Genomic DNA, 21,333 nt, shown 5'->3' on the forward strand with positions numbered 1-21,333 from the left:
TCAGATAAAGGTGTCAGAAACAATGTGACTACTACAGAGCCCGAGATGCAGCAGACAAAAAAATACTTACATTTACAGATTCTTTTTTTTCAGGGGGTGGGGGTCCCCCCCCCCAATTGTCCCCATGTTGGGGAATAAGAGCTCTGAAAGGTTTGAGAAAATATGTCACCTATTCCTGTGACAAAATTTCTCAGATCTTTTACCTAATGGTGGCGCTCTAAACATGCAAATTCTCATTGGAACACAGCCATTTTAAAAGTGCAGGGCTTGTGCAACGTGTCATACCTTCATACCTTTTTCATCTTACAGTAATGATATATATACGAGGAGAAAGCTGAAGTCTCTACCTATTCACTGATGTAAATATATCCTCTGTGTGAACATGACATCTCTTGGCCACTTGAAACCAGAATAAATTGGTTATAACAAACTCTGAACACCGTAACACGTGACAGCAAAATGGATGCAGAGGACGTGACAAATAAACTCGAAACGGTGTAATGTTTAGTTTTTGCTCAAGAGGTAAAGGGGAAGTCAGGTGTGTGGAATACATTTGACTAGTTGTGGAAAATACTGGAGATAAAGAAAAATAAGGTAAGGAGCAAGCGCTGCATGCATATTATGTGTGCCAAACAGGTGCTGTTAGATTACAATATACATTTTTCTGACCGTTTGGAACAATGTAAATAACACAAAATAAATTATAAGCCTCCCAGAGAGTCTGTTGTGATAATGACATTACTTATTATTATAATGATGATCCTAATAAAAGTAGTAATAATTACATTTAAGTCATTTAGCAGACGCTCTTATCCAGAGCGACTTACAGTTAGTGAGTGCATACATTATTTTTTTTCATACTGGCCCCCTATGGGAATCGAACCCACAACCCTGGCATTGCAAACGCCATACTCTACCAACTGAGCTACATCCCTGCCGGCCATTCCCTCCCCTACCCTGGACGACGCTGGGCCAATTGTGCGCCGCCCCATGGGTCTCCCAGTCGCGGCCGGCTATGACAGAGCCTGGATTCGAACCAGGATCTCTAGTGGCACAGCTATCACTGCAATGCAGTGCCTTAGACCACTGCGCCACTCGGGAGGTAATAACAATAAAAAGATCAAGGAAAAATGAGTTATTATTATTATAAATATAATGTTTCTGACAATTTGAAACAGTGTAAACACTAAATCAATTATAATAATACCAGAGGCTGGTCTAATGAAAAAAAGTGTAAAGCCTTTGTTACAGCATAGAAAAGATTAAAAACAGCCGAATTTGTGAAATTGTTTATCTGACATGTGATTGCGTGAGGCTTAGAGCTCATGGTCAGTAGGCTATTAAACAAACACTCAAACAGGCAACAGAAGCAGGATCTGTCTTATTTCTGTAGATCTATGTGACCAACCGGCTCGATTCGGTCTTATGTAGCAAAATAAAAGTCACCTTGTCCTAGAGAGATTTACATGGTTATCAAAACGTCACGCCAGGGTCAGCCTACACGAAACACATCCCTTATTTTAAGTGTTTCTAAAATTCCCTATGGCAAAAAATGATGGTGGAAAAACGATTCGACCTGTTTGACCGCTAGGTTTTATGGGTATTATGACACCTCCACTGTGGGGTTCTATTTATGTGGAATTAACAAACACAACCACGACTTTGACAGTAGCCTACCTGCACAGCGTTCGACACACTACAATTCGTATCGAAAACATGCCAGCAGCAAGTTCATACGGTTTTCTGCGTGCAATTCGCAAAACCCTCTCTCATTCAACCTCTTTACTTCACAGGTCCAGTAGTGCTCATGAATCGGTTTACTTCCGTTGTGAATGCGCAGGCGCCAGAGATGCGATCAATCTGAGCAAAAGTTCTCATGACGCGGTAGCAGAGACAGCTGGAAAATATCTCAGGTAGGTGGGCGCACTGGGCGGGGTCGTCGAATGGCATCCCTTGACTCAATGTTGTTATTTACAGTGTTACAGTACTGTATTTAGAAGGATAGGAATGAGCAGTGGAGCTGCCTTTGTTCTCCCTTGTATAGGCAGCTTTATTATAGCGATGGTCAGCCATTATAGGTTGCAGACTGCATGGGTAGAGAGGCACACTGTCGGTGATGATCAGGGGCAATCATGTATTTGGACACGCTATGTAAATAATCAAGATATGTCTGTCATCAAAGACTGCTATTTACTTTAGATAAGGATGCATTAGGATGACATGGCATCATGAGATGAAATATCAAATCTCTAGTGGCATTAGCAAATACATGCATCATCCCTACATATTTTGATATGAGGCAGATGTCAACAGAACAGAGGGCTAAAGTTGCTTTGCTTTGGAATGTCAAACAAGCATGATTATACATTTTAGGGTTTAAAAATTCTGCATGGTTCCAAAACGGTCAATGATACAATAGAGATAATTCATTCAAATGTATGTTTGTATTATGCCTTGCCATACATTGATTGTGTCATAATTAATTTCAAAGCAAGTCAAGTAGTATCCCATATTCCCATATCTAATAATATGGGAAAACATGGGTTCCCTGTTGTGTAGGTTATGGATCATTTATAATGGCACACCCCTGGTTGTGCTTGATATTTATGCAGTACTACTGTACAGTAATGCAAGATCCTCGGTATTAGTATTGTAAATACTGTAATGACCCAGCTGGGTCATAAAGTAAAAGAGAGACGGGCACCAGGTGTACAGGCAGAACACAGGTTTATTCCTAAATGGGCTATTGTTCAGGCCACAACCCACGCCGCTAAACCTCGAACATACACAAATAGAACATGTCAAATCAAGGGTCCCGAACAGAAGCGAGAGAGATGAGACCGTAACCCCTATTTAATCATTCCCAAAATCCCGCGGGATTACCCATCATACCCCCCAACCTTTCCATCTGTCCTGGCATATTTAACCCCTGCTAGTACCCATGAGAACGATAACACATCCATGAACACAGAACACAATACAGGGTCGTTACATAGCCCCCTCCTTTCTAAACCCTAGCCCCTAGGGTTACAAAACAAAATCCTTAAAACGACCCGGAGGTCGCATCAGTCTCTTGTGCCTTCCCTTGACTCTCACTGGTGGACCCCCAGAACACTCATCTGCCCCAATGTCATTTCCAGCACCCCCGAAGAGGCAGCCCCCGTCCCAGGCTCAGCTTGCATTAGAGTCTCCTCGCTAGACTGTCCCCGTGTGCTCACATCAGAGTCCTCACTTCCATTCCCTACCGTTTTCCTCCCTCTGTAGGGCGCCAATCGGTCCCGGTGGACCACCACCTTCCTGCCCCGTGGGGGAACCTCCACCCGGTACGTCACCTCCCCCACTCTCTCTATCACCAGGCACGGCCCCACCCAGGCACTGTCCAGCTTTGGGCACCGCCCCTTCTTGCGCGTGGGGTTGTGAAGCCACACGCGTTCTCCCGCTCCAAAGTGCCTCCCCTAGCGCGTGAGTCGTAGTGGCGCTTTTGGCGCATTCCTGCGTTCTCGAGTTGCTCTCTTGCGAAGGTGTGAGCCGCTTCTAACCGGTTCTGCAGTCGACGAACATAGTTCGGGCCAGGCAAAACCCCGTCGTCGTTATCAGGAGGGTGGCCAAACGTCAGTTCGGCTGGGGTGCGCAACTCACGACCTAACATTAGTAGCGCTGGGGAGCACGCAGTCGATTCCTGAACAGCCGACCTACATGCCATGAGAATAAACGGTAAGTGGGTGTCCCAATCTCTCTGGTGTTTTGAGGTAACGATAGCCAGCTGTTGTGCTAATGTTCTGTTAAATCTTTCCACCAGCCCATCACTCTGGGGATGAAGCGGAGTAGTGCGCGTCTTCTCCGCGCCTAACCGTCTACACAACTCTGAGAACACCCGTGACTCAAAGTTTCTCCCCTGGTCGCTGTGTATAGACTGTGGCACCCCGAACCGACTGATTATTCCCCCTACCAATGCATCAGCTACTGTTTCTGCCTCCTGGTCTGGGAGAGCGTAAGCCTCTGGCCACTTGGTGAAGTAGTCCATAGCAGTTAGAATCCACCTGTTACCGCTGTCTGTGATTGGAAACGGTCCAACTATGTCTACCCCCAGTCTCTCCATGGGCTCCCCTACTGGGAATTGTTGTAGGAGGGCGTGTGACTGACCTGGAGGTCCTTTCTTAGCAGCACACTCATCGCACTGCCTGCAAAAGTCCTCCACATCCCTCCTGTGCCTGGCCCAATAGAAGCCTTTACGTACGCGCTTTAACGTTTTGGAGACCCCAAAATGCCCTGCGCCTACTCCCCCGTGAAGCTGCTGTAACACGCTCCCTTGCAGCCTTTTGGGAACCACTACCTGCCACGTCATTTCTCCAGTAGCTGGCTTTTTCCACCCCCTCTGGAGCACTCCCTCAGCCACTCTAAGGACTGAGAATTTAGCCCAGAGTCCTTTGGTGACTGGTGATAGAGGGGCTACTTCCCCCCATGGCGGTCGTCTTCTCTCTTCCACCCACCCCAGCACAGGACGCAGCTCTGCGTCCTCCTCCTGGCGACGCCTCCACTCCCCGACGTCCACAGCCTCAAGCTCCCGGCACTCTGTCACCCTCAGCTGACTCACCGTGGCGGTGACTCCCTCCTCCATGCACAGTTCCCTCTCTCGCTCCACCCGTTTGGCGCAGTACCCACAGCCGTCCTCAGCACACGGGCGGCGGGACAAGGCGTCTGCATTGCTGTGGCGAAGGCCGGCCCTGTGCTCCACCTGGAAGTCGTAGGGTTGCAGCTCCTCCAACCAGCGGGCGATCTGACCCTCTGGCTCCTTGAAGGAGAGAAGCCACTGCAGGGCGGAGTGATCCGTCCGCACCACAAACGGCAGGCCCCCCAGGTAGTACTTGAAATGGCGTACTGCTGCCACGACAGCCAAAAGCTCCCTCCTTGTCACGCAGTAGCGTTTTTCAGCCTTATCAAAAGTTCTGCTGTAATAAGCTACTACGTGCTCCCCCGTCAGAACCACGCTGAGCCAGCACGGCCCCCAAGCCCTCATTGCTTGCATCGGTGTCCAGAATAAACGGACGGTTTGGGTCTGGTGAGGACAGGACAGGGGCCTCCACCAGGGCACGTTTGAGGGCCTCAAACGCCCGCTGGTGCTCTTCGGTCCACTGAAAGACAGTGTCCTTCTTGAGAAGGTGGTTCAAAGGAGCTGCTATCCCCGCAAAACCCTTTCACAAACCTACGATAGTAGGATGCCAGACCCAGGAAGCTCTTAACCTCCTTTTTTCCCTTTGGAATTGGCCACCCCCTCACAGCCTCCACTTTGTCTGGCAACGTGCTGATACCCTCACCACCCAGCTGATGACCCAGGAACGCCAACTCCCTTTGCATGAAATGGCACTTTTCCGGGTGTAATTTTAGCCCCGCCCCCGAGATCCTCTCCAGCACTCGCCTAAGTGCCCCCAGTGCCCCCTCAAACGACGTGCCATGTACCAATATGTCGTCTAGGTACACGACACACTCGTCTCTCGGAACCCCCGCCAGCACTCTGTCCATGAGCCTCTCAAAGGTGGCAGGAGCATTACAAAGCCCGAAGCACAGCACCTTGAACTGCCAATGGCCCCTATCCGTGGAGAAGGCCGTTTTTCACGTGCCCCAGGCGAGAGGGGCACCTGCCAGTAGCCGCTGCGCAGATCAAGGGAAGAGAACCACGAGGACCCTCTGACGTGGTCTAGCGACTCATCGATCCTCGGTATGGGGTAAGAGTCTTTAATGGTGACAGAATTTAGGCCCCTGTAGTCCGCACAAAACCTAAGTTTACCCCCCTTTCTTAGGCACCATGACGACCGGCGCGGACCACGGGCTATCTGATGGCTCAATGAAATCAGCCCGCAACATGTCAGCAATAGCTGTGGCTGCTGCTTCCCTCTTGGCAAGGGGAATGCGACGGGGCCGAATTTTAATGGGTTGGTTGTCCCCAGTGTCGATGTCGTGCTGAACCAGGTGCGTTTGCCCTACCTCATCTTCCCCCCAGCGAAGCTATCTTTAAAGTCAAACAGCAGCTGCTTTAATTGTCTCTGTTGTCCCTCGTCCAGACCTTGACAGTTTTTCAGCCACACAGCCTCAACGGGCGTCGATAACTTCCTCCTTCCCCCGTCGGGCTGATGGGGTGAAGGAGCCAGTGTGTTTTGGGCTACTGGGATGCCTGTGCTTGCACCATTATGGGGAGTGAAGGTCGTTGCCGCCGGAGACAGCTGCTGGGATGGCACAACGACCAAGGGAGCAGCCGGGACGACCAGTGGAGTTTCGGCAAGCTTGGAGGAAGACGGAGGGACAGCCCTGCCCCTGCTGGCCCTCCCGTAGGCGACATTCCCACTGTGGGCCCCCCCGACAGCCTCAAAGTGCCCGAAGCTAAGTCCAACTGAGCCCCACAGTTTTTCAAAAAGTCCATTCCCAGTATACAGGGGTCCTGTACCGCTGCTACCCACACCGGACACCCCACAGTTCTCCCCCCCACAGTCACAGACACCCGACACTTCCCTAACATGGGGGCTAGCTCCCCCGTGACAGTCCGTAGCTGGACAAAGGTCGGCTCCACCCGCACCCCAACAGGTAGTATGTCTGGTCTCACCAGGGTTACTGTAGAGCCCGTGTCGACCAGGGCCAAACATTCCACCCCCTCTACCTTGACGATGACATTGCAGAAGTCCCCAATGGTGGTACGTCCCACCACAACTACCGGACTAGGAAACACGGTGGCCGCTACACCCTGGGGAAGCAGGTCCCCACCCTCTTGCCTGCACTGCTGGGTACATCTTCTGCTTACTGTGGGTTCGGGGCGGAGGAATGGGCCCGCGCTGCCCCCCTGCGCGAGAACCCGCTGTCGTTTCCCTGTTGACTGGAGAATCTGCCACACTCCCGCTGAATGTGGCCAGTCTGGCCACAACCCCAGCAGACAATGGAAGTTGAGCTGACACTGCGATGTTGTCTGGAGCCCTTCTCAATGACAAGCGAAGCGGTCTTGACTAACCCTCCCAACTCGTCGACCCACTCTGGTTTGGTGACCCCCAGCACCCCGGCCGCCGCTGCTCTCACCTCTGGTTGACTGGCAACCTCCACTCTCACTCCCTCACCCCAGATCAGCTCCCTCTTCCTGGCTATCTCCACTGCAGCCCGCAGAGATGCTGGGTCCGACATCTGCACATGCTTACCCAGTTCGGTGGGGGAGAGCGCTCTAATGAAACTGTCCCGTGCCAGCTCGTCTTGCACCCCAATCGACATATTTGCATAAGCCCGCCTGGTCAGGCTCAGAATATCACTTGCCAACGCCTTTAATGATTCCCCCTGAAGTCTCTTTTTGTTATTCAGTTCCATCCGCAGCATGTTGGGCTGTGCATCGCTGCCGAAACGGCCCCCAATGCCTCCACTAGCGCACCGTAGTCGCCCCTCTCGTCCGGGGCTAGCGTTAGCAGGCATTCCGACGCCTCCTCTGACAGGCTCAGGGCAAGCTGTAACCCTTTCGTCTCGTCAGACCACCTCCCGGCTCTAGCCAACAACTCGAATTGAGTGAAAAAAACTTCCCATTTACCTTGTCCATTGAACTTTGGGAGTTTAGCCGCTACCGTGGCTAATGGCAATAGGGCGCTGCCATCTCTGTTTACATAAGGAGGTCCAGCCATTTCCGCACGCGGTGACGTCGATATCTCCGTCGCCGTGACGTCTGTTCTGGTCGAGCGGTTTGAAGGAAAACCCGCCCGTTCTGCCATCTTGCTGACTGACAATTTAACTCCCGCCATGTGGCTCTCCAGCTCTTCTACAGCCGTCATCGCCTGACCCTCCCGACCGGGTACACCCGAGCCCACAACGGCCACTTTGTCCGACTCTTCCTTAACTTTCCGCCTCGCCCGATCATCCTGACCGTAGATGCGAGTCACGCTAAAGCTAACCACGGCCTATACTGAAACAGCTAACTCGCCTAATCTCGATCTATCCCGTCGTTCGAAAGCACTTCTGACACCAATGTAATGACCCAGCTGGGTCATAAAGTAAAAGAGAGACGGGCACCAGGTGTACAGGCAGAACACAGGTTTATTCCTAAATGGGCTATTGTTCAGGCCACAACCCACGCCGCTAAACCTCGAACATACACAAATAGAACATGTCAAATCAAGGGTCCCGAACAGAAGCGAGAGAGATGAGACCGTAACCCCTATTTAATCATTCCCAAAATCCCGCGGGATTACCCATCATACCCCCCAACCTTTCCATCTGTCCTGGCATATTTAACCCCTGCTAGTACCCATGAGAACGATAACACATCCATGAACACAGAACACAATACAGGGTCGTTACAATACGTTTCTCTCCAAAATTACAATTAGTAGACAATGGATTTGAAAAGACTAACAAATGTGTATCACATTGAAATCTGAATTATGTTTAATAACCTGCAGCAAGCAATATACAGTAGTAGCTTACTTTAGGAAATCTGCAGTGAAGAGTTATCAAATGTATGAGTGTGATGAGTGTATGATACTGAAAGATTCATGATAACTGAACTGTACTCATACAGAATGGCTTATACACACACTCAACTTTTCCCTCTTGAGTTGTCTTGGAAACAGACCTGCATCTTACCATAGGCAGTAATGTACTATATTTGGTGCCATTCATTAACAACTTGGCTCCAATGTACCACATTACAGTGACTTGAGATAATCATACCATAAGGGAGTCCAGTAACCATAGAGCTGTCATAAAACAACCATTAATGTGGCTTATTCAAGTTGGAATGAACTCTGCAGCCTCTCACTGTGTAGTATTCTATTCTATGTATCCCTACATGTTCTATTCTTTTCTATGTATTCCCAAACATTAATATTCTATTTTATTCTAATCTATTATCTCCATGCCCAGTTTTTTGCAGCGAAAATGGCAGTAGAGAAGCGCTTGGCATTCTCTATTGTGCAGTTCCTGCGAGATCAAATGCACTGTGGTGCTTTGAATTCCGATGAGCAGGAAAGCCTCGAAGGTAGGTCAACGTAGGATCACTGTCTGTTCACAAAGTTTCTGCTAAAACTGCTTTTGAAAATACTGTACCCTGCTCTCTCCAATTCAGGGATTTGTAAACTTGGTTGGTGACTCAGTTGTGGGTGGACTATAATAACATGTGCACTATGTTTTCTTATCTAATGGACCTACACGTGGCTGCCAAAACAAAGGAAACACCAACATAAATTGTCATATTAGGGTATTGGGCTACCACGAGCCACCAGAACAGCTTCAATGTGCATTGGCATAGATTCTACAAGTGTCTAGAACTCTATTGGAGGGATGCAACACCATTCTTCCACAATAAATTCCATCATTTGGTGTTTTGTTGATGGTGGTGGAAAACGCTGTCTTGGCCGCCACTCCAGAATCTCCCATAAGTATTCAATTGGGTTGAGATCTGGTGACTGAGACAAACACACACACACACACACACACACACACACACACACACACACACACACACACACACACAACAACAACTTTAAAAAACCCCTATGCTCCTTTGAGACACCTCTTTCAAAGTCACTGAGATCTCTTCTTCTAGCCATGGTAGCCAAAATAATGGGCAACTGGGCATTTTTATACATGACCCTAAGCATGGGATGAGATGTTAATTGCTTAATTAACTCAGGAACCATACCTGTGTGGAAGCACCTGCTTTCAATATACTTTGCATCCCTCATTTACGCGAGTGTTTCCTTTATTTTGGTAGTTACCTGTATAACCATAATATAAACAGCTCCATTGAATTGAAGCTACTCAGTGTTGACTATTATGTAATTTCAACTAGTTTTTCCCTTGTAGTTGCAATACAATGTTTGGAGACCACCTTCAAGATCAACTCCAGTGACTGTCATCTCACAGCACCACAACCTCTCACTGAAATATTCCTAAATTCTCTCCTCAAGGTGGGGTTACTCTCTGATTCACTACCTTGTTTCAAACTCGTTGACCCAAACTACAACATTCACCTGTCTGTGTGCAGTTCATCAATCATGCTCAAATCAGTAACCTCACAATCAGTAAACTACAATAATGTATAATGTGTATGAGGCTTTATTGATATTTTACTTTATCTGTCATTGTATTTTCCTCAGAATGATCAGAATAACCCGGCGCCACCAGAGACGTCCCCATCACCAGAAGACACAGAGAGAGCAGAACAACTGAAGAATGAAGGTACCTGGCACTGTTTTAATATGTAGTGTAGACTTATGATAAATACACGTTGGATGAGTGCAAACTCAGTTTTCCTTCATATTGACAATGTTTTGTAATGTTGTCATAAAATCTGTCAGTAGATGTGATCTGATCATCAGGCTGAAATAAAAAACAAAACAAAAAACGCCATTTCATTTTCAGGGAATAATCACATGAAAGAGGAGAACTACAGCTGTGCGGTGGAATGCTACTCAAAAGCCATTGATCTGGACCTCCGAAACGCTGTCTACTACTGCAACAGGTACACACAACCGCTTCTGAAAAAGTATTAACACTGTATTCAAATGAGAAATATATAACATAACACCTAAATTATGTCTGTATCTATTGTGTTTTTATTCCAACTATATTGGTAATAATTTTTGCAAAACTGTGACAATAACTCATGATATGCTTGTACTATGCATAGATAATGCAGTCAAAGTCACAGTACTGTCTGAGCTGAAAGACATAGTGGCATACACATCTGGTGAACCAGACTACTAGGCAGGCACACAGCTGCTGCAGCCTTTGCATGTGCCTGCCTTATTGATCTGAGTGCAAATAAATGAACCTGAGTGTCTGGTTGTGTGTCTGGCTGTTGCTGTTGTCGTCACCGCAGGGCTGCAGCCCACAGTAAACTGGGGAACTACACAGAAGCAACGGGGGACTGTGAGAGGGCCATAGGGATCGACCCCAGCTACAGTAAAGCCTATGGGAGAATGGGGTGAGTTAGACATGGGAGAGGAGTGGAAATGTTGTTTACAATGTCTAGTCATGTATCCTTTGAGGAATATGGCCTTTGTTTAGAGAGCAATAGTAGTATCTGATGATAATGCAAGAATTTGGCTTGAAAATAGTCATTGTTTTGCTCTGGAGTTAAATTTACTGCACTTCTCCAATGTATCTTATTCTCTGTGTGTCTCTAGATTGGCATTTACTGCTATAAATAAATACCCAGAGGCCATTTCCTACTTTAAGAAAGCTCTGGTGTTAGATCCAGAGAACGACACCTACAAATCCAACCTGAAGATTGTTGAGCAGAAGCAAAAAGAGGCAGCCAGTCCTGTAAGTAGTGCTGTTTTACCTCCTTGTGGAATTTCATGTCTGAAGGTCAATCTAAGCAAAAACACTATAACACATGTAATAATATATAATTACTCCCCTACAAATACTGGCACTACAGCGCCAATAATGGACACTTCATTTACATGTGAACACAACTCTCACTAGAGTTCTTCATGTACTATTAAATGTGTATCTTATATCCCACGGGTATTCAAGTGTGTCAAGATGTCGCAGTTGTGTCAACAGCTGTATCAGACACATTTAACATTCCTGCTTTGAGCAGTGGTACAAAATGATATCATACTGAACCTACAGACGGATTTTTCTTGTCAGATTCAGCTTCAAACTGCACTATGAAACAAAGATAAATGATATAAGTGGCGCAGTGGTCTAAGGCACTGAGTGGCGCAGTGGTCTAAGGCACTGCATCGCAGTGCTAACTGTGCCACTAGAGATCCTGGTTCGAATCCAGGCTCTGTCGCAGCCGGCCGCGACCGGGAGACTCATGGGCGGCGCACAATTCGTCCAGGGTAGGGGAGGGAATGGCCGGCAGGGATGTAGCTCAGTTGATAGAGCATGGCGTTTGCAATGCCAGGGTTGTGGGTTCGTTTCCCACGGGGGGCCAGTATAAAAAAATATGTATTCACTAACTGTAAGTCGCTCTGGATAAGAGCTTCTGCTAAATGACAAAAAAAAAAAAAAATATATATATATATATATAAAGATTGATAGTCAAAAGCTTTGGAGCACCTTAAATACAATTTTGGCCAAAAAGGCAAACTCGGCTCCATCATTCATTGAATCAGATGGCTCATTCATCACAAAACCCACTGGTATTGCCAACTTCTTTCATGATTTTTTCATTGGCAAACTTAGACATGACAACAACAAATTCTGAACCTACACATCCATGCATAACTGACCAAATTATGAAAGACAAGCATTGTAATTTTGTTGTCTATCAACAATGACAAGCCACCTGGGTCTGACAACTTGGATGGAAAATTACTGAGGATGATAGAGGACGATATTGCCACTCCTATTTGCCATCTCTTCAATCTAAACCTACAGGAAAGTGTGTGTCCTCAGGCCTGGAGGGAAGCAAAATTCATTCCGCTATGCAAGAATAGCAAAGCACCCTTTACTGGCTCAAAGAGCCAACCAATTAGCCTGTTACCAAACCTTAATCAACTTTTGGAAATAATTTTGTTTGACCAGATACAATGCTATTTCACAGTAAACAAATTAATAACAGATTTTCAGCACGCTTATAGCAAAGGGCATTCAACATGTACGGCACTTACACAAATGACTGATAATTGGCTGAGAGAAATTTATAATAAAAAGATTGTGGAAGCTGTTTTGTTAGATGTCAGTGTAGCCTCTGACATTATCGATCATAATCTGCTGCTTGAAAAACGTATGTGTTATGACTTTAGATCCCCTGCTATATTTTGGATTGAGAGTTACCTGTCTAACAGAACACAGAGGGTGTTCTTTAATGGAAGCCTCTCCAACATAATCCAGGTAAAGTGAGGCATTCCCCAGGGCAGCTGTCTAGGCCCCTTACTTTTTTCAGTCTTTACTAATGACCTGCCACTGGCTCTGAGTAAAGCATGTGTGTCTATGTATGCTGATTACGCAACACTATACACGTCAACTACCACAGCAAGTGAAATCCCTGTAAGCAACACTTAACAAAGAGCTGCAGTCAGTTTCAGAATGGGTGGCAAGAAATAACTAAAAGCATTGTATTTGGGACAAATCATTCACTAAACCCTAAACCTCGACTAAGTCTTGTAATGAATAATGTGGCAATTGAGCAAATTGAGGAGACTAAACTGCTTGGATTAACCCTGAATTGTAAACTGTCATGGTCAAAACATATTGATGCAACAGCAGCTAACATGGGGAGAGGTCTGTCCATAATAAAGCGTTGCTCTGCCTTCTTAACAACACTATCAACAAGGCAGGTCCTACCGGCTGGCCCTTAAATGTACTTTTTTTCTTTTTTTCTTTTTTTTTTACATGGAAAGCTAAGTGTACACTGGCTCAAAATAGAGGAGAGATTGACTTCATCACTACTTGTGAGAAGTATTGACATGTTGAATGCACCAAGCTGTCTGTTTAAACTACTAGCACACAGCTCAGACACCCATGCATACCCCACAAGACATGCCGTCAGAGGTCTCTTCACAGTCCCCAAGTCCAGAACAGACTATAGGAGGCGCACAGTACTACATAGAGACATGACTACATGGAACTCTATTCCACATCAAGTAACTCATGCAAGCAGTAAAATCAGATTTAAAAAACAGATAAAAATACACTTTATGGAGTGTGAAGAGACGGGGAGTGTGAAGAGACACACACACAGGCACAGACACATGCATACATACACACGATAACATACGTACTATAAACACGTACACATGGATTTTGTGTTGTAGATACAGTATGTGGTAGTAGAGTAGTGGCCTGAGGGCACACACTTAATGTGTTGTGAAATCTGTTGTGAAATGTATTGTAATGTTTTAAAAATGGTATATAACTGCCTTAATTTTGCTGGACCCCAGGAAGAGTAGCTGCTGCCTTGGGAGCAGCTAATGCGGATTCATAATAAATACAAATACAAAAATGAAGCCTTTGAATGTTTGCTTGTTATAGACAGCTACAGGACTGGGATTTGACATGGCCAGCCTCATCAACAACCCTGCCTTCATCAGCATGGTAAGACTGTGATTAGTGCTGGGCTGGAACAAACACCTGCACACAGCATATACTGTGCATCGGAAAGTATTCAGACCTCTTCCCTTTTTCCACATTTTGTTACGTTACAGCCTTATTCTAAAATGAATAAAATAAAATAAAGATCTCATCAATCTACACACAATACCCCATAATGACAAAGTGGAAACAGGTTTATACATTTATTTTGATTTGGAAAGGTACACACCTGTCTATATAAGGTCCCACAGTTGACAATGCATGTCAGAGCAAAAACCAAGCCATGAGGTCGAAGGAATTGTCCGTAGAGCTCCAAGACAGGATTGTGTCGAGGCACAGATCTGGGGAAGGGTACCAAAACATTTCTGCATTGAAGGTTCCTAAAAACACAGTGGCCTCCATCATTCTTAAATGGAAGAGGTTTGGAACCACCAAGACTCTTCCTAGAGCTGGCCGCCTGGCCAAACTGAGCAATCGGGGGAGAAGGGCCTTGGTCAGGGAGGTGACCAAGAACCTAATGGTCACTCTGACAGAGCTCCAGAATTCCTCTGTTGAGATGGGAGAACCTTCCAGAAGGACAACCATCTCTGTAGCACTTCACCAATCAGGCCTTTATGGTAGAGTGGCCAGACGGAAGCCTCTCCTCAGTAAAAGGCACATGACAGCCCGCTTAGAGTTTGCCAAAAGGCACCTAAAAGACTCTCAGACCATGAGAAACAAGATTCTCTGGTCTGATGAAACCAAGATTGAACTCTTTGGCCTGAATGCCAAGCGTCACGTCTGGAGGAAACCTAGCACCATCCCTACGGTGGAAGCATGGTGGTGGCAGCATCATGTTGTGGGGATGTTTTTCAGCAGCAGGGACTGGGGGACTAGTCAGGATCGAGGGAAAGATGAACGGAGAAAAGTTCAGAGAGATCCTTGATGAAAACCTGCTCCAGAGCGCTCAGGACCTCAGACTGGGGCGAAGGTTCACCTTCCTACCGGACAACGACCCTAAGTTTTCGGGACAAGTCTCTGAATGTCCTTGGCCCAGTCAGAGCCCGGACTTGAACCCGATCAAACATCTCTGGAGAGACCTAAAAATAGCTGTGCAGCGATGCTCCCCATCCAACCTGACAGAGCTTGAGAGGATCTGCAGAGAAGAATGGGGAAAAACTCCCCAAATACAGGTGTGCTAAGCTTGTAGCGTTATACCCAAGAAGACTCAAGGCTGTAATCGCTGCCAAAGGTGCTTCAACAATGTAGTGAGTAAAGGGTCTGAGTACTTATGTAAATGTCATATCAGTTTTTTATTTTTATACATTTGCAAAAATGTCTAAAAACCTGTTTTTGCTATGTCATAATGGGGTATTGTGTGTAGATTGAGAGAGAAAAAAAACAATTTAATCCATTTTAGATTAAGACTGTAACGTAACAAAATGTGAAAAAGTCAAGGGGTCTGAATACTTTCTGAATGCACTGTACCTGGGTGGAAATAGATGTTGTTTTCCTACTTTAGGTGTGCTTATACAGTGCACCAGATGTGGGAGGTGGGGGTATGCACTTTTGGGACTATGCCATTGGTTCTATTACATCAGACAAGTAAATCAAGCGCACCTGCAATATTTGAAAGAAAATAAATACTATATTCGACCCAGGTCTAAACCACATTGCAGTCCCTCCAGGGCCAAAGCCATCCCTGGTCTAGACAAATCCTTAACACAGGTTCCTCATACTTATTTTATGAGTGTTTGTGATACGGTTACTAGTGGAGAATGCTTCCTAAAATTGACCACATGCCTGACACAGTTGGCCTGGTATTCCACCAATGCCATTGTCAAGGGGCCTGGGGACATTCAAGGGGTTGATCATGACTGGTTGATTGAACGGGTGGCTGATGGAATGCCTGCCAGGCAGAGAGTGCATGTCTTTATAAGCATACCAATCCTCCATGGCAGCAGCTGGGCTGAATCATAGTTTTACTAGACAGCTATGAAATTGGTACCAGCGCTAAGTAGCCACGCCACTGGAGAATGCATCTGGTTCCCCCTTAACGCTGTTAATTAATTGTCCTTTTCACACATTTAAATGGGAGACATGGTGATTGGCTTTGTGTGTATTTGCAGGCCGCCAGTGTGATGCAGAACCAGCAAGTGCAACAGCTGTGAGTGTTCTGCATGTTTCAGCATACACAGGGCTGGGGCTCAATAGTGTGAGGCGTCCTTTCCTCATCTCGTTTCCTTCATCTGCACTGATCTGAATGAATAAATAGGTGAAAGCCACCCCACTGAAACTATTGAGACACAGCTCATCAATATTACCCCTACCTACTGTATATGTACAGTACATAGCTACCTCAATTACCTCATACCCCTGCACATCGACTTGGTACTGGTACTCCCTGTATATAGTCATGTTATTTTTACTCTTTATTTGTATTCGTTATTAAGTGTGTATTTATTCCTTGTGTCACAATTTCTATTTTTTATTAAAATGTGTATCTTATCTTTAACTCTGCATTGTTGGAAAAGGACCCGTAAGTAAGCATTTCACTGTTAGTCTACACCTGTTGTATACGAAGCATGTGACAAATAAAATTTGATTTATGTTTTACTTTACAAAAATACCCTACATCCCACTAATTCATAATCCTGTGATCATTGCTTGAAGAAAGTCAGAATTTAGGAATTACTGTTCAATTATGCTCAGATTTGTTACAAGTTTTTGTCATAAAATGGCGTGTGACACATGTTTATAACTCTTTTGGGTTTTCTCTCTCTCTCTCTGTGGGCAGTATGTCAGGGATGATGTCCAATGCAGTGGGGGGTCCAGCAGCAGGAGTGGGGGGACTGTCGGACATCTCCAGCCTGATTGAAGCGTATGGCAGCACCATAGGGTTATTACTGTAACATACACAGGGACTTTGCTCACATTAGGGCTCTAATTACACATTTAAAAAAGCATCAGACATCAAGAATTAGTGAGGTTTCATTTTGACTAAATTATCATGAATGTTCCTTGACATTTTAAAAGATTTTAGAAGTTTCCTTTAAATATTTGATGTAGGATGCTACATCCTAGTTGTATCACAAGCTGCCTGACACAATGAGTACATTAACATGATAAGTAAAGCAGAGAAACACTAAATGCTAACTCCCCTGGTCTCTCTCCGTTTGCAGCGGTCAGCAGTTTGCCCAGCAGATCCAGCAGCAGAACCCAGAGCTGATCGAACAGCTGAGGAACCACATCCGCAGCCGGTCCTTCAGTGGCAACGCTGAGGAGCACTCGTGATCCACACAGGTCTGTGTACTACAACACAGAGGTTAGGGCTCGCTCTTAGGATGCATCTCCATAGTCTAAAGAGGCTTCCTCCCCTTCATGTGCTCTAATGGAATGGTGAGAATTAACATGGAGAATGCGGTGGATTTGCTTTCACCTGTCCAGTTATATCATAGCAGAGACCTAACATTTGATTGTACATGTGCGCTTTTGTTTTACCGGCAATAGATGGTTATTAATTACTTAAACTGTTATTACCATGTTCTTACACAGGGTGAAAAGGACATTTGAATGCATATAAATGTTTCTTACCTTCAGCGTAAGTTTCAATAAAGGAAGGGCAACCATATGACGTGATTACACCCGTTCCTTAAACTTACATCACCGGCAGAGCTGGAATGAAGAGACATATGTGGATGATGCCACTTTACTATGACTGGATCTTCAGAGAGGAGAGGAAAGAGGAGAAACATTTTACAACCCAATCAGGAGAAAGAATATCCAACACATTCTATGCACACTGAACATACAGTTGAAGTCGGAAGTTTACATACACCTTAGCCAAATACATTTAAACTCAGTTTTTCACAATTCCTGACATTTAATCCTAGTAAAAATTCCCTGTTTTAGGTCAGTTACGATCACTACTTTATTTTAAGAATGTTAAATGTCAGAATAATAGTAGAGAGAATTATTTATTTCAGCTTTTCTTTCTTTCATCACATTCCCAGTGGGTCAGACGTTTACATACACTCAATTAGTATTTGGTAGCATTGCCTTTAAATTGTTTAACTTGGGTCAAACATTTTGGGTAGCCTTCCACAAGCTTCCCACAATAAGTTGGGTGAATTTTGGCCCATTCCTCCTGACAGAGCTGGTGTAACTGAGTCAGGTTTGTAGGCCTCCTTGCACGCACAAGCTTTTTCAGTTCTGCCCACAAATTTTCTATAGGAGTGAGGTCAGGGCTTTGTGATGGCCACTCCAATACCTTGACTTTTGCCACAACTTTGGAAGTATGCTTGGGGTCATTTGCGACCAAGCTTTAACTTCCTGACTGATGTCTTGAGATGTTGCTTCAATATATCCACATAATTTTCCTTCCTCATGATGCCATCTATTTTGTGAAGTGCACCAGTCCCTCCTGCAGCAAAGCACCCCCACAGCATGATGCTTCCACCCCTGTTCTTCACGGTTGGGATGGTGTTCTTCGGCTTGCAAGCAGACCCCTTTTTCCTCCGAACATAACGATGGTCATTATGGCCAAACAGTTCTATTTTTGTTTCATCAGATCAGAGGACATTTCTCCAAAAAGTACGATCTTTGTCCCCATGTGCAGTTGCAAACCGTAGTCTGGCTTTTTTATGGCGGTTTTGGAGCAGTGGCTTCTTCCTTGCTGAGCGGCCTTTCAGGTTATGTCGATATAGGACTCGTTTTACTGTGGATATAGATATTTCTGTACCTGTTGCCTCCAGCATCTTCACAAGGTCCTTTGCTGTTGTTCTGGGATTGATTTGCACTTTTCGCACCAAAGTACGTTCATCTCTAGGAGACAGAATGCATCTTCTTCCTGAGCGGTATGACGGCTGCGTGGTCCCATGGTGTTTATAGTTGCGTACTATTGTTTGTACAGATGAACGTGGTACCTTCAGGCATTTGGAAATTGCTCCCAAGGATGAACCAGACTTGTGGAGGTCTACAATTTTTTTTCTGAGGTGTTGGTTGATTTCTTTTGATTTTCCCATGATGTCAAGCAAAGAGGCACTGAGTTTGAAGGTAGGCCTTGAAATACATCCACAGGTACACCTCAAATTGACTCAAATGATGTCAATTAGCCTATCAGAAGCTTCTAAAGCCATCACATCATTTTCTGGAATTTTCCAAGCTGTTTAAAGTCACAGTCAACTTAGTGTATGTAAACTTCTGACCCACTGGAATTGTGAAACTGTGAATTATAAGTGAAATAATCTGTCTGTAAACAATTGTTGGAAAAATTACTTGTGTCATGCACAAAGTAGATGCCCTAACCGACTTGCCAAAACTACAGTTTGCTAACAAGAAATTTGTGGAGTGGTTGAAAAACGAGTTTTAATGACTCCAACCTAAGTGTATGTGAACTTCCGACTTCAACTGTAAATATGAACGCAACATGTAAAGTGTTGGTCCCATGTTTCATGAGCTGAAATAAAAGATCCCCGAAATGTTCCATACGCACAACAAGCTTATTTCTCTCAAATGCTGTGCACAAATTTGTTTACTTCCCTATTAGTGAGCATTTCTCCTTTGCCAAGATAATCCATCCACCTGATAGGTGTGGCATATCAAGAAGCTGATTAAACCGCATGATTATTACACAGGTGCACCTTGTGCTGGGGACAATAAAAGGCCACGCTAAAACGTGCAGTTGTCACACAACACCACAGATGTCTCAAGTTTTGAGGGAGCATGCAATTGGCTGTTGCCAGACAAGTTGATGTTAATTTCTCTACCGTAAGCCACCTCCAATGTCGTTTTAGAGAATTTGGCAGTACGTTCAACCGGCCTCACAACCACAGACCAAGCGTATGGCATTGTGTGGGCGAGCGGTTTGCTGATGTCAACATTGTGAACAGAGTGCCCCATGGTGGCAGGCATAAGCTACGGAAAATGAACACAATTGCATTTTATCGATGGCAATTTGAACGCACAAAAATACCTTGACGAGGCCCTGAGGCCCATTGTGAGGCCCTTTTTTTAAAAAAGGTATCTGTCACGAACAGATGCATATCTGTATTCCCAGTTATGTGAAATCCATAGATTAGAGCCTAATGAATTTATTTCAATTGACTGATTTACTCTTATGAACTGTAACTCAGTAAAATCTATTAAATTGTTGCATGTTGCGTTTATATTTTTGTTCAGTATAGATGATACTCAATCAGGAAACAGAGTTTCAAACACATTCTAGATACCCAATTAGTTTAAAACACATTCCCACCAATCATTATGCACAGTTCTAGAGACCCAATCAGGAGACTAGTTTTAGTTTATCTTTCCTCAATGATGTTCCATTCAAATCAAATAAAGTTTATTTGTCGCGTCCACAGATTAGCAGATGTTAAAGCAGGTGCAGCGAAATGCTTGGTTTCTAGCTCCAGCAGTGCAGTAAATGTCTAACAGTACAATACTAATACACAATAAAACAAAAAAAGAGAGAGAAACAAGACATTTAGAAATATCAGAACGAGGATTATTCCAAATGGATTTCTGTGTTTTTCAATATTGTTTGTATATTGTGCTGTAGTAGCAATGTCCAAACCATTGCCCTGTTCCTATACTGAATTACAGATCCTTTGGTCCTCTGAAAGATTTCACTGATCCAACAGAATTGTACGTAGGAGAATGCAGGGGTATATTCAGTGAGGGGAAACCTGATAGAAATTCAGTTAATAGAGCTGATACAATTCCCTATTCTACATGACAGGCAATTGTATCTGGTCTACACAATACAGTTCTATGTTAACGTTCTGTAACATTGCACCTGTCAGTACTGGCCCCAGGATTTGACTTATTAATATTGCTTGTAGTAAATGCCTTGATGAGGGAAAGGGAGGAAGGAATTGCAGGTGAGAAGGGGAGGAAGGAATTAAGGAAGGGGTAAATGGAGGAAAGAGTTAAGGAATGAGAGAAAGGGAGGAAGGAATTAAGGATGGAGTGAAAGGGAGGAAGGGGATATTAAGGAAGGCGTGAAAGGGATAAAGGATGCATGTGTGAAGTATTTGAACAGGGAGTACATATCCTTTTCTCATGATTACATGACAGTTGCACACGACAGAAGGGTTACATTATTTTCTATTCTATCATGTTCAAACAGTTATTTTTGTACCAAATGATTTGCTATAGTTATTGTTGGGTGAAACAAAGCCCCTAAGCCTTGATCATGTGGAATTCTAGCATTGCTTTGGATAGCAATTATCTGACTGCTAATTTGAAGATAAAGGAATGTATGTATCCTTGAAAGTATGAATAGTGTATGCAGCCCAACACCCCTGTATTTACAACCATAGCAAACACACACGTCAA

At 45.0% G+C, this 21,333-nt stretch overlaps 2 protein-coding genes across 10 annotated transcripts in view; one reads left to right on the plus strand and one right to left on the minus strand.

Moving 5' to 3' along the window:
* Positions 1-1,831, minus strand: part of LOC121541586 (neurolysin, mitochondrial-like) — a 12,503-nt gene extending 10,672 nt beyond the window's left edge. For all 5 annotated transcript variants that reach the window (XR_006657516.1, XR_006657515.1, XR_006657514.1 and 2 more), the window contains exon 1: positions 1,678-1,831. Coding sequence is in view for 1 of the 5 variants with exons in the window: in XM_045208064.1 (XP_045063999.1) it covers positions 1,678-1,718 (41 nt within the window). In the remaining 4 variants the exon portion in view is untranslated. The remainder of the gene's footprint in view (positions 1-1,677) is intronic.
* On the plus strand, positions 1,824-17,869 carry LOC121541585 (small glutamine-rich tetratricopeptide repeat-containing protein beta-like). Of its 5 annotated transcripts, none has more exons than XR_006657513.1 (12): positions 1,824-1,913; positions 8,881-8,995; positions 9,823-9,926; positions 10,116-10,197; positions 10,381-10,480; positions 10,841-10,945; positions 11,148-11,286; positions 13,954-14,016; positions 16,122-16,159; positions 16,527-16,531; positions 16,790-16,873; positions 17,175-17,261. XR_006657513.1 is itself a non-coding variant. In XM_045208060.1 (12 exons), the coding sequence occupies exons 2-12, from the start codon at positions 8,896-8,898 to the stop codon at positions 17,284-17,286; spliced, it is 936 nt and encodes a 311-aa protein (XP_045063995.1). In that variant the 5' UTR covers positions 1,825-1,913; positions 8,881-8,895; the 3' UTR covers positions 17,287-17,869. The 5 variants fall into 5 exon arrangements, 4 of the variants coding, with proteins under 4 accessions (XP_045063997.1, XP_045063995.1, XP_045063996.1 ...); XM_045208060.1 differs by having other exon boundaries at positions 1,825-1,913; positions 16,527-16,535; positions 17,175-17,869; XM_045208062.1 differs by lacking the exon at positions 13,954-14,016 and having other exon boundaries at positions 16,527-16,535; positions 17,175-17,869.
* Positions 17,870-21,333: the final 3,464 nt, after the last annotated feature.

The sequence above is a fragment of the Coregonus clupeaformis genome, chromosome 27 (genome assembly GCF_020615455.1).
Source record: "Coregonus clupeaformis isolate EN_2021a chromosome 27, ASM2061545v1, whole genome shotgun sequence".
NCBI lineage: Eukaryota > Metazoa > Chordata > Actinopteri > Salmoniformes > Salmonidae > Coregonus > Coregonus clupeaformis.

Excerpts from the sequence above, each read along its gene's own strand:
- LOC121541585 (XM_045208060.1), top strand. The coding sequence starts at position 8,896 with ATGGCAGTAGAGAAGCGCTTGGCATTCTCTATTGTGCAGTTCCTGCGA. Across the intron at positions 10,198-10,380 it reads AGAACAACTGAAGAATGAAG|GGAATAATCACATGAAAGAG; the intron begins GTACCTGGCACT and ends TTTCATTTTCAG. Across the intron at positions 10,946-11,147 it reads AAAGCCTATGGGAGAATGGG|ATTGGCATTTACTGCTATAA; the intron begins GTGAGTTAGACA and ends GTGTGTCTCTAG.